Raw genomic sequence first — 13317 nt, 5'->3', positions numbered from 1 at the left:
AACGTCAGAAGATGACTTCTGCCTTCACATGCAACAGGTCCTAGGAAAGTTGAGATAGTGATGCATTTCTTTGCATATATATTCTAAGCCAAATATTTCCTGATAAGCTATTACCAAAATCCTTATTAAAGCAATGCTTCCCACTTACAGGACTTGGGCACCATGCACATTACTGTAGGAGGCAGCCACCAAGCTGCCCCTGGCTGATGATGCCACCTTGTGGCTACCCAGCAGCATTTCAGGTCTCTTATATAATTTTTCCTATTTCCTGTCTTAACCTGAATCCCTCCCTTATCTCCCACTACCATAAACAAACACACACACACTCAGGGATTGTCTCAGTTCAACTGATGTTTTGTCAGGGAAATAATTACCTAGACATGGATCATGAGGTGCTTCAGAATGTGGGTTTGAGCTCTGGCAGAACGGGTTATGAGGTGGATTCCAGCTTCCTCCTTGCCAGGCTTGAAATGCTGGGCAAGGGGTTCAAGTCCTCTAAAGGCCATTTCCTTGTCAAAAGGGGATAATCATTTTTGGCAATCTCACAGATTAAATTTGATAATGCTCTTAAAGCGCTTGGTGGCATCTCTGCCACACAAGTGTGCCATAAATGTTGACGGTCATTGTCACCCTCACATATGTCCTGAAAAGAGGATGCGCCCTCCTCCCCATCCCCTTTCTGCGTGATCCAGTCATGCTGCAACTGCCCTCACTCCTCCCAATCATGACACCAGGGTGACCACGGTGACGTTTGCAGGAATGGCGGTTTACATGTGACTGAAAATAGACATAAAAGCATCCACTCACGCAGAGGGTGTTCACTGCAGCACCCTGGACATGCAGAAGTGAGCTGCGGAGGCGCTCTGCGGGTCAGGAGAACCTGCCGACACCATGAGGGGGCAAGAGGGTCCCTGCGGAGGAGCGCAGGGTGTGAAAGGGAATGATTGCGGGAGGGCGCAGGGAGGAAAGGGAGAACCTGCCCCGGCAGAGCAGGAGTCCCGCCAGGTTGGCACTGAGAAGGTGGAGAACACTGGGCAGAGGGACAGGGACAGGTTGGATGCCCAGAGGGCTTGTGCTTGACACCAAGCTTTCTCGCCTCCACAGTCCGGCCCTAGAGGACCTCCTGGCTGAAAGCACCGAGCCGCCCAGCGCCCTCTCAGGAGAGCCAGCGCAGCGGTGATGGTGATGGCGCCTGCCCTGGCTGGCGCTGGGATTTGGGAGGTTTCTAAGGACTGGGCGGAGCAGCTGATGTGGAAGGGAAGGAGACTCCCCTGCCTCCGACCTCCTGAGACTCTCCAGCTCGGTCTTCCCATTAGTCCACTACTTCACAAATACCAAGTAGACAGTAGGTTCTTTATCTAACTTTACGGCTCTTTATGGTCCATTCACCAGAATTGAGGGGATTGGTGCCAAACATATTGTTCAAAATCCAAACTGCTCCAAAGTCTGTGCTGCTCCGCAGGTTTCTCAGCAGAGCCATGTGGTCATCTCATCTGATCCCACGGTCTAGGCAGGGCAGCAGTGGTGCCTTCAAATAGTTGATTCCTCCAGAACGACTTTGCTTATCCATAGCCGAAGAGTATATAACACGCTATGTAAGAGCAAGGGCTCTAGAAATAGTATCCCCTGGGTTCCGATCCTGATTCTCCCACTAACAAGCTGTGTGATTACAGGCAAGTTACATAACCTCTCTGTGCCTCCGTTACCTCCTGAGTACCTGCTGCAGATTAAGTGATGCAAAAGACGAGGTGCTTAGCAAGAATACTTGCTCAATAAGTGATAATCATATCATAAATATCTATTTTGGTGAGGGGTTGCCAAGTGAAGATCAAGTTAGCCCCTTCTGGCTGGAACTGTCCTCCCATGCCCCAGCCTGTCCCCCACTGGCTTTCCATGGATGCTGGATATTTGGGAGGATTTGGTACTAAAGATGATGCAGCCCCCTGCTAGGTCACCAGAGTCCTCAGGCTCACAGCTGGTGGCCATTTCCCATTTAGTGTCCTAGGAGAGGAAACCCAAGCCAGAGTTCCAAAGCCCCAGCTCCCTGGGACCACTCCATGGTGCTGTTAGGTAAAGCAGAGGAGAAGGGGGTGATTTCCACGTTTCCACCCCCGTCCCTTAACAGAGCACTCTGAATTTCTGGAGTGGGCATGATGCCAACTGCATTTACCTTTATTTAATCACTCCTTAGACTCCTCTGTGAAAAGTGGGGTAATTAGGCCCAAAATATATCATCTAGAGACTTATTTAACAACCCCAAATAAAAGCTGGATCCCCGTTTCAACAGAATTACCAGGTCGTTTTCCTTCTAGGAACTCCTGACCGTGGTTAAGCTCCTGGTTAGTTTTCCCTGTGGGATGGCTGTCCCCAACGCAGGGAGGCAGGAAGCAGGGTTCTCTGGGGTCAGCGTGACAAGCTTGGGAACTTCTGCTCACAAACTCCTGCGACCCGCAAGACAGGACAAGGTATCCCAGCAGGGAGCTCCGCGGGCTGGGCAGATCCACACGCTCCCACGTCCCTGGTCCATGTCCTGCCTCAGTGCAACCAGCTGTGTGACTATAGGCTTCATCCCCTGGCATCAACCAGTCTACTGTCCTAAATTTGGGAAGACTGACAACCTCTTGTGCATTAGGACTCAAGATGAGAGCCAGACTCAGGAAGGAGTCTGCATCAAACTTTGATTTTATATTTTAACTTTTCTGAAGACTGCAATCTGTGTCGCAGTATGCTTGGTAACATGTTCTCTTTGCTATGGGTGCATAAAGTCTCGGGGCCTCACATCTGGTAACATCCAATGTGCATCACATAGAAACCTTCCCTAGCAAAATAAAAACCCTCCCAGGTCATTTGTTGTTTTCCAGTTTTCTTCTGCTCTTACATCACAAACCCCCTAAAGAAACCAAGACTCTGTAGAAGAAAATATCAATTATATAAGAGTTTTTGTACTGGGCCAGGAAGAAAAGAAACACCAATGATTTCTAGTCAATGTATAATATTTGCAAGTGTCTCTCATACATCACTGCCTGTCCATTGCATACCGTGACAGACATCACTAATCAACTCAGCACTTCCACTGAGGCCAGAAGTAGCCTCTAAATCCTTCTCAACAACAAATCTATTGTAGGTCCCTGACCTGCAAGGTCCCTGACCTACAATAGATTTGGAGGAGAGAGAATGAGAATGGAAATGGACTGAATCAGGAAACTTAAATATATGAAAAAGATTGTAGAAATGATGTAGTTCACTGCAGAAAATAAACCTAGGTCTAGAGAGTCAGTTCTCTGCAGAAAGAATGTGGAAACTTTCTCCTGTCCTTCCCTATCCAAAATGCCCTTTCCATCAATGTAGCTGTCTTTCTCAGCATCAAAGTCAAGTTCCTTGGGCACTTAGGTAAAATGCAGTTATCTGATATATTAGACTCTGGTGAAGAGAGGAAGAGAGGGCACCAGTCACGTAAGAGGGGTTTTGCTTCCGGTTTTTGTGCAATTTCCTTTTGCTCATGTATCACCTTCAGTGACACATTGTTCAGGCAGGTGATCTACAGGACAATCAGGAGTGGTCATTACCAGCAAATGATGGTTACAAGCACTGAGCACAAGAAGCCATTGACTGGCCAGGTGGCTCCGGTGGTTTTTAATAGCTGACACCTCTCGTCACGTCGTTCGACTCCTGCCGATGACAAAGGAGATACTATTGGATCCACATATTGAGGAGAGTGGCAGCCTGCTGCCCTGCCCCTACCGGAGGCCTTGTTAGGATTTTGAAAGTACTAGACATGTCTCAGGCGTTTGCCATAAATGTAGATTGTTTAATATTTCAAGCATTGGAAACTAACTAGTAAAAATCACATCTGGGAAATTAAGAGTGGCAGGTGGAATAGGGACCTGCCCTCCCTGACAAATTTCAATTTGAAATTAAATTGGGGCCTTCGGCGCTAAGATAGGGACACTTGACCTCTGAGTAATTACTTTCCAACATCATTTCTGTTAATTCGGAGGAGAGGGTTCCATTCTGGGAAGGCCTCTTTCCTGAGGATGAAGCAGTGTCTGAAGGAACACCTGCGTGGCGTTTCCCTCTGCGACAGGCCCAGGGCTGACCTCGCGTGGCGGGCTTCGGCAGGCCAACGACAGCCCCGGTCAGCTCTCTCCTCCTCGGAATCACACCAGCAGGCTCCAGGTCATTGAGGTGGATGCCACAGCTTGCAACTTAGAAGTTCTGCAGGGCTCCTGGGGTGGCCCGGGAGACAGGGATGTCTGCACGGGCAATTCATTCCCCAGTATGGGTTCCCCACGTTGCGAAAACACGTTCATTAAAGAAGGAAAAGCGACCGAGGAGGAGCGTGGGCAGGAACATGGAGGTAGGAAACGGCGTTGTTTCCAGGGACCACGTCACTCGCTCACTCGTTCCTTAGTTCATCGGCTCAATGAGTGTTTATGGAGGACCCCCATTATGCCAGGCACCCTGCTTGGTGTCGAGGGTACAAGAGAGGGAAACATGGCTCCTGGGGCCCAAGGATGTGGTGAAGAACAAAAACAGAAAATCATCTTACAGAGTGCTCAGCACAAGGACCTGACCGTGCACTTGGGCTCTGAGAGCCAAGGGCAAGGGAGTGAGCACGGGGCCGCCTCCAGAACCCCCAGGAGGGGTAAGAGCAGGTGCACCGGACATGGCGGGACCTGGGGTGACTACAGTGCCAGGCAGGTGAGCAGAAGGGAGGGGTCAAGGCAGCTCCGTCCACTCCTGGCTTAGAGGGCACGTGCAGAGGCCTCAGGAGCTGGGGATGAGTTAGTTTTAGGGACAATGAGTTTGAATACGTCCCATCCGAGGAACTCTGGTTTCCTTGAGGGCCTAACTCATTTCTGAGGCTTTGTGCTGAGGATGTAAGGGGTTCTCATAAAATGCTAAAATCAGAAATAAATGCTTATATGTACAAGAATCACGTGCAAATGCTTCTCCTGTGGGCCATCGTTACCTCTCAGCGCCACCGAGGAGGGTCTAGGTCAGCCCATATCAGAGATCCGCACAACCCTTCGGAAGGTTTGCGGAGTAAGACAGGAGCGAGGACAAGCTTGCAGATAAGAACTACTAAAAATAAAAGAGGCAGGCGACATGAAAGATGGCAGCGTCAATCATCGGGAAGTGCAGATGAAAGCCACAACGAGACACCACTAGAGCTATCGTGAGTTCAATAGGATCGTTGGAACCCCAAGGGCAGCAGCACTGAGTACTGGACAAGATGTGGGTGGAGAACGCCCACAGGGCCCTGGTGGGGACCTCTAGCGGTGCAGCCCCTCTGGAAAACTGGCCACTCCTTATAAACAGGCTCTGCTGGCGTGCCTCAGCAACTCCTCTCCTAGATTTCTACCCAATAAATGAAAATACGTGCATTAAAAAATCCACCAATGTTCACAACGGCATAGCCAAAATGGAGGGCAGCCCAAGGTTCCATCAGTGAGCGGACAGGTGAGCACACGGTGGCCCGTACCTGCCAGGTGGCATCAATTACGATACAACGGGAGACGCGGGATGCCTCTGAAAACAGGAGGCACCTCCAGGACACCACGCAAAGGAAGGAAGCCAGACACAGAAGTCCTCAACCTGTAGGATCCCCTCATATGAACTTTCCAGAAAAGGCAGACGGGGAGCAGATGATGCGGAAGGACGCTGGGGGAAGGAAGTGTCCTCGGCTGTGTCACGGCAGTGGTCGCACAGCTACATACACTTCCTAAAACTCATCAAAAGGAACATGTTCCACGGTTAAATTTTAATATGAATCTCACCTCAATGAAACTGTTACTTAAAACACAAAGACAGAGAGAAGGGCGTGGCTCAGACCAGCACCCTGAGGGCTGACCTCTGTGCGGGACCCCAAAGACTGGGATGTCGGCAGGTAGAGAAGGCACAGCCAGGAGTCACGGGAAAAGAAGAAAATCCGGGCTGCATGCGGAGGTGGGAGAGGGCCGGCACACTGCGGAGATGTCCAGGCCTCCACTTTGGCTGGATGTTTGAATGCAGAAAAGTAGAGGAAAGGTTGAAAAATTGGCCAGGGCCACAGTAGATCCAGAAGCTGAGGCTGGTCAAGCGGACGCCTTTCTGACTTCACTTGGCAGGCAGCGGGGAGCCAGTGAACATTCCAGAGGAGGGGACAAGCTCACGGGTGGCACTGAGCAGGGTGTGCTGGAAGGGCCAGTGGCCAGGGCAGCGCCTCTGCTAAAAGGCTGGCAGACCTGGAGGCGGCGAATAAGCCACAGGGGCGACGCTTGCCTGCGTGGTGATGCGAAGGAACAGAGGGGCTCGCTGTGCCAGACAGAAGAGGAGAGCGCAGGAGGCCTCGCTTATCGCGGTTTCCACGAGCCAGGCCCCAGTTTACAGAATGGCAGCTCTGAGGGGAGGAGCCTGCTGTGTGCAGAGCGAGCCCAGGGGATTGGTGGGCTCTTTAGGTCAGGTTTGCGGCAGAGAAAAGGAATGGAGATGGGAGGGAGGTCATCAAACGCCCGTCTGAGGCGCGTCATGAGAAGCCGGGGAGGGACACGTGTCCTGAGTAAGAAGTGGCAGGGCTTCCAGGGTGGTGGGACGCTGAGTGAGCAAATGACAGAGACCAGCCTCTCGGGCTCTCTGGCCCAGGGAGGCAGGAGTGCCTGGCTCTGCTGCTAGTCTAGGCGGACGCCACTACTCCTTTCTCTTTTCTTTCTTTTTCGCTTTTTGTAGTACTGGGGATCAAGCCTCATGCCTACTGGCAAGCGCTCCACCCCTGAGCTGCACCCCCAGCGCAGCGCTGCTTCCTTAAATGTACGTACTGCATGCTAGGAATAAAGACGGGACCAAAGAGGCAGAAGATTGTGGCACTTGGGCCGCTTCTTGGGAGCAAATCCTCCCCTGGCTGTGGCTAAAATAATATTCAGAGCCTTACGCACTCTGTGCAGGAGGCAGGACTGTGGGGTATTGTCATTCAATGTCCCCAAGGCTGGCTTACCCCAGACCCATGAAAAGCAGAGATGCCACTCTGCTTTGTGAAAGCTGAAGGCAGGCGTTGGGGGGACATACCGTGTTTAACGACACTTTTAAGAATTAATAGTCAACACTTAAAAAGATCAGGAAATTTAATATGAAGGGTGCAGGTTTCCACTTCTCTTGAGCAGTTGGGAATTCCACTACCACTGTGGCCCTTCCCCACGTGGTGCCGGACAGTCTGAACTGGAAAGCACTTGTCCTCCTGAAACACGAGTGGCCCTGGGTTTGTTCTTCACTGGCTCATTTGTTCCTTCATGGGACAAGTATTTACTGAGCACCTGTGATACGCCTGGTGCTGCCGTGGGACATGGAGACACAAAGAGCCTGACTCACGTCCCTGGAGCTCATATCCTCACAAGGAGAGCCAGACGATAAACAAAGTGGCTCAGGAGACACACACCGAGGAAAACAAAGGAGGTGGAAGCGGGCGGAGAAGTGCCCGTGTTCAGACAGAAGACTGGGAGCCTCTCTGGTCAGGTGATTCCTGAGCCTCTCTGGTCAGGTGATGCCTGAGCCAAACCTGATTCAAACAGAAGAACAAGCCCTCGGACCAGGAACAGCAAGTGAATAGGACTTCCTGTGAGGGACGAACACTCAGAGAAATGAGCACAGGGCGGGGGACATCTCAAGTCACAACGGTTGGGATTTTGTCTGAGTGGGTTGAGGAGTGTGGCTGGGCGTACTCGTTCGTGTGTGTGACTGGCCCCTGTAAGCATCCAGACGTTTAAAGCAAGCTGGACAGAGGTTAGAGGTTAAAGGTGGGTTGTGTGTCTGGGGAGGGATCATAGCCAGACTGTGAAGCCAGAATCTCCTGATCTGCAGAATATGGTGTTTGTGCAGAAGAATGACCCCAAACTCAGCAGCGACCTCCAATTAACTGATCCCTGTGGACAGTCAATGCAGAGTGAAGCCACTCAGAAAAGCAGAACCCTGGGACCAGGCACACTGCATCCTGCCACATGAAAGGTTCCCAGTGGCCATGTATCTGGAACATTCCACCTGGTTCCCTTACGGAAAGCTCCTCTCACCTCTGTCTTCACCAGTAATGCTGCACCCACTGGTGCACTCAACACCGTAGGCAAGTCCTAGGGCGTATTTTATTTCAGCAACGTGAGATACTGCTCATGTTCTCCCAACTCAGGAGAAATCCAGTCCTCCTCTCCAAAGCAAAGTGACGATCGGCACTGAGGTTCCGTGTGAAAACCCCGCCCCAGCCCCGAGCGTGGAGCACGTTTGATAACGGAAGGGATCTACTCACGATCAGAACGTGATCCCGGCCCATGGTGATGACCGTCCGGTTCACAGTGCGAAGCAGCTGGACCATGATCTCTTGGATGTGGTAGTGGGTGAAGGCCTGCAACAGAGACATGACGTGACTCCCAGACACCAAGCCAGCCCAGCCCTCCAAACGCCAGGCGATGCCGGGCAGACACGGTGATTGCCAACGGCACTGCCACCACGACACCAGCCCGTCACCCTCATGGCCATCGTTTGTCATCATCAGATCTCCACCCCACTGACAGGGGCCTTGTCCGGCAGCACTACTAGTCGCCGTGAGCAGTTAGTGACCAGGAGACCACTTAGGCTTGAGAGCCAGAAACTTTGCAAGAACTAGCTGGCTGTTGCTGGCCGAGTTACACAACTCCTCCAAACCTCGGCTTCACCTGGCCTGGAATAGGGCGGAAATCAGCGCAGGGCATTGGTTACACAGTGTTGGAGAAGCCGAGCTACCAACAGAAGGAAGCCACTGTCACCCGAGGCTGCAGGGACTACTAGGAGGCAGTGTTCTTGGAGCCCAGGACTGGGTGGCGAGGTGGCCCTGGCACCACCGGGGAGCTCATGCAGTTGAAGGTGCACTGTCCACGTTGGGGTGGGAATCCATGATGTAGGGGTGTAGCATACTTGGGGTTCCACCCATTTCAACTGCAGGCCCCTGAGCTTCCTGCAGGATGTGCTGACTCTCAAGCTTTAGCTGTGGGGACCAAGGGTTGTGTGCACATTCACTAGCACCACCTCCAGGTCGCTTCACCCCTGCATTCCTGTGAGGGTGGCCATGACCACATGGGAAGGCCTGGAATTTTAGGCTCAGAAGCGCCAGGTCTGACTTTCAGTGCTGTGCAGCCTCGCTTCACACTTAACCCTCTTGAGCCTTGACTTCCTCTTTAACAAAACGTGGAAGGTGGTCTTGAGGCTCATGGGAACATCCAAGTGATATGTGCAATTCTGAAAAAATACGTGTGCCCACTTCCCCTGCAGGAGATTCTGCAGATCTAAAATGGAGACTGGGCATTAGAAATTTCTGGATTTTAGGCCCTTCATTCTGGTGGCTAAGAACACAGGCGCTGGGAAGCTCTGGAGACGGAGGCTTGAGTTTGGCGAGGGCTCTGTCTCCAGGAACCAGCCAGAGCCTGATCTAGAAGCTGGCTGACCACCCACTCCTTCATGAGCAGCCTCTGCTGCATGCAACTCAGCTGCACTTTCGTCTCCTTTGAACCAATGGAAGGAAAAGGTTCACAGTTGGAAGAGAATGAGAAGAAGAAAGATGTACTCATTATTTAAACTGTCCTTGCCTCCCAACATCTAGAGATGAATCACCTGAGCTGGCTTTCTCTTTCTGCATCAAATTCATTTCTTTGGCTCTTTGGCTAATCCTCCATTTTGCAGCCCATGGAGCCACCAGCAGAACCGCTGCCAGAAGCTTCCGCCAGAGCACATATTTTACAGCCGGAATTCTTGTGCGCCATCAACACCACGAGACCTCAGTCTTCCCTCGCCTTGGTCCCCACCATCCAGCTCTTTCCCTTCCTGAGGCTTGGGGTGGGAAGGCTAGTACATCTCTGTACTTCTTGCCTGAAGGCAAACCCCTCTTTGGTCTTCCTTCTTTATTTGTTGAAGCCTTTCGATGAGTTAAGGTATTCTCTTTCTTGTATTATAGAAATATGATGTTCATGGTTATAACAGGAAAAGGGGCAGGGTTCCTGGTACTCTGCTAAGCACTTTACCTGTTTTCATATCAAAATAAACAATATTATGATTTCTGTTACTTAAACAAGGAAACAGAAGCCCAGAAGGGTTAAGGAACTTGCCCAGGGTCACCCAGAAAGGAGGTCAAGGAAGAAGGATTCAAATCCAGCAGTCTAGCTCCAGAGTTTCTTCCTTTCCCAAACTCACCCAGGCAGACTGGAACATGATCACACATCTCTGGTTGCTACTTTGGGGCTTCATTAGCCTCCTTCCATCTGTCAAGATGGATAGACCCTGTCTTCAACTGGGCCAACTTTTCTAATTCCTTCTGTGACTTTTGATCTTTTCCCTCTTTTTCAGAAAGTCTTTGGGGCCATGTATTCAGTACTCCTTTTTCATTCCTATATTCCTTTGCAATTTCATCAAATTATATAATGGCTTCCATTTGATGCAATTTTTTTTCCCCAGGATTACATCTCTTCCCTTACCAAAAGGCATATTAAAACCCCCCTTTCCTCTTGAACTCCTGCTCCTTGCTTCTTTTAAATCACCACTTCTTCTTAGTCCAAAGAGGAGCAATTAAACTGCTCAGGAAATTTGGTACTTAGAAGTGGGAAAGCATCCATGTCAATTCATCTCACTCTGAAAGCTCCCGATCTAGGAGAGTGTTAGCAAAGTGTTTTAAGAGCAGACAGATATGAATTCGAATCCCAGCTCCTTTAATTTGAGCTGGGTGACCTTGAGCAAATTGCTTTTCTCCTCTGAGTTTCAGTTTCTGCATTTATAAAACGTGGGCAACACTAGAAAGAGGGCAATGCGGGGAGAGCCCCAAGTACCACAGGAAGCCTCAGGAAGGACCGGCATCAGCTTTCTGACTGGGCCTGCAGATCCCCAACACGCAGCAGAAAGCGCAGCACAGGGCCCGGCGTACAGTCAGCTGTGGGTGATACGGAGACGTCACCCAAAGAACGAATAGCACATACGCAAATGGAAAACCTTCAAGATGATAAACCTGTGCCCAGCAGGAAAAGTGCAGTCACAAATCACCCACTGTTAATTGCTCCAGCGTGAGGCAAGGGGAAGACACTCCTGAGAAGTGTCTTCAGGGCCCCAACTAAATGGTGGCTTGTAATTGAAATGACAAAATCAGTCTTCCCGTTATGGCCGCGGCAAAGGAATCAATCCACCCAACCTAAACACGCTGCAAATTGCGGCAATTTTTTTCTTTTAATAATTATAGGCTATGGTATCTGGAAGGGACTCGCGGGCTCATGCCTGAGCCTCATCCACAGGTACCACGGCAGGACAGCTGGCAGCGGGCAGGTGGGGGGCTGGGGTGGAATGGAGCCAGCTCTGGTGTCTTCTTGGCACCCCAAACCCTGGAATTTTATAGAACACAATTCAAAACCCCTGATTAAAATATTTTCAGAATAATAGCCAATGCTGCCATGTATGGGATGATTTTAAGCAATAATACACAGGATTTCAAAACATTGAATCAAATTATATGAACAGTGGGCCCTTTGCTCTTGTTCTTGCCACCCTTCTGATGACACGGGTAGAAAAATCTCCCTTTGGGGCAGACACGTTTCTAAGCCTCTTTAGTTCATGCAAAATCCCCTTTCGGGGGGGATGAGATACTAGGGATGGAACCCAGGGCCTCACACAAAATCCCTCTTTTTTCTCTTTTTTTTATTACTATTATTTTTTTAAATTTAGCTTTTAATTTTTTACTGCATTTTGATTCATTTTACACAAATGGGGTACATCATTTTATTTCCATGGTTGTACACAATGTAGATTCACACCATTTGTGTGATCATACATGTACATAGGCTAATAAAGTCTCATTTTTCATAGTACCCTCCCTCTCATTTCCCTCTATGCAATCTGAAGTTCCTCCATTCTTCTCTCACCCCCACCTCCCCACCCCCATTATATATCATTATCCACTTATCAGGGAAAACATTTGGCCTTTGGTTTTTCAAGCTTGGCTTATTTCACTTAGCATGATATCTCCAATTCCATCCATTTATTTGCAAATGCCATAATATTATTATTCTTTATGGCTGAATAGTATTCCATTGTGTATATACACCAGAGTTTCTTTATCCATTCAGCTGTTGAAGGGCATCTAGGTTGGTTCCACAATCTAGCTATTGTGAACTGAGCTGCTATAAACATTGATGTGGCTGTGTTACTGTAGTTTGCTGATTTTAGGTCCTTTGGGTCTAAACTGAGGAGGGGGATAACTGGGTCAAAAGGTGGGTCCATTCCAAGTTTTCTGAGGATTCTCAAAACCCCTTTTTTAACACAGCGGGAAGCTCTTAGATGGGAGCAGGCAGTAGGCAAACAGCATCTAGCTAGAACCAAGTAATACTGACTTGTTTTCAATGTGTTAATTTTTTTAAGTTATTTGTATTTTTGACAAGTGTGCAGGAAAAAGATCCAAAACTTGGAAATAAAGCAAAATGAGAACTGCATGACATTTTAATGGAATATTTCTGACAGACCCCACCAAGGGACCTCTTGCTTACCATCCACAACTGGTTAGAAACAGAAATTTTATAAATGGTTAGCTTGTAGCAAACTATTGAGTTTGTTTGCTGGTTTGCCAAAGACTGTCATTTCATTGCTTTGTATCCACTTTATCTGGACCTAGTGACAATTACACACAAGCATCTCTACTCCCATGAAAAATGAAGATACTCAAACACCTTTAACCAGTTCATTTGCTGTTCAGCCAGTTCCCTAGCTTGTTAAATCAAACTTGGACTTGGGTCAGTATCTAATGGTATGAGATGATGTTTTTAACAACTTGGGGATTCAACTTTTGTACAAGTAATTCTGACTATATACAAGCAATGATATAACATTTTATTTAACTTTATGAAAATGGGAAATACATATGGTTTTTAAAATGTATTCTCTGAGGTTCATTTAAAACAAGCAAACAACAACAAATAAAACCCAGCAGTCTCAGATGCCCCCTCCCCAGAGGAACTTATTTATGTATTTCATTGTATGTCAGGTATTTTGATTTTAGGACCATGTCACCAATGCTTGTATTAGTCCATTTCAAAACTCTTGTTTAAGTTAGGGCTGCTATCTATTAACTGTCCACCATAAAATACAAGCATTTCAGCCGGGGCAATGGCACGGGCCTGTAATCCCAGCGTTCGGGAGGCTGAGACAGGAGGATTGTGAGTTCAAAGCCAGCCTCAGCAACTTAGCAAGACCCCCTGAGCAACTCAGTGAGACCCTGTCTCTAAGTAAAATACAAAAAAGGGCTGTGGATGTGGCTCAGTGGTTGAGTACCCCTAAGTTCAATCCCTAGTAACA

At 49.1% G+C, this 13317-nt stretch overlaps 1 protein-coding gene across 1 annotated transcript in view; it reads right to left on the bottom strand.

Moving 5' to 3' along the window:
- Positions 1 to 13317, bottom strand: part of Dock2 (dedicator of cytokinesis 2) — a 407762-nt gene that overhangs the window by 219829 nt on the left and 174616 nt on the right. Inside the window, exon 27 of the mRNA XM_047555786.1 lies at positions 8270 to 8365. Within this exon, the coding sequence (XP_047411742.1) occupies positions 8270 to 8365 (96 nt within the window). The remainder of the gene's footprint in view (positions 1 to 8269; positions 8366 to 13317) is intronic.

This window comes from Sciurus carolinensis, chromosome 6, assembly GCF_902686445.1.
Source record: "Sciurus carolinensis chromosome 6, mSciCar1.2, whole genome shotgun sequence".
Taxonomy (NCBI): Eukaryota; Metazoa; Chordata; class Mammalia; order Rodentia; family Sciuridae; genus Sciurus; species Sciurus carolinensis.
The sequence above is the reverse complement of the archived record's forward strand: the minus strand, read 5'-3'. Positions and strand labels throughout refer to the sequence as shown.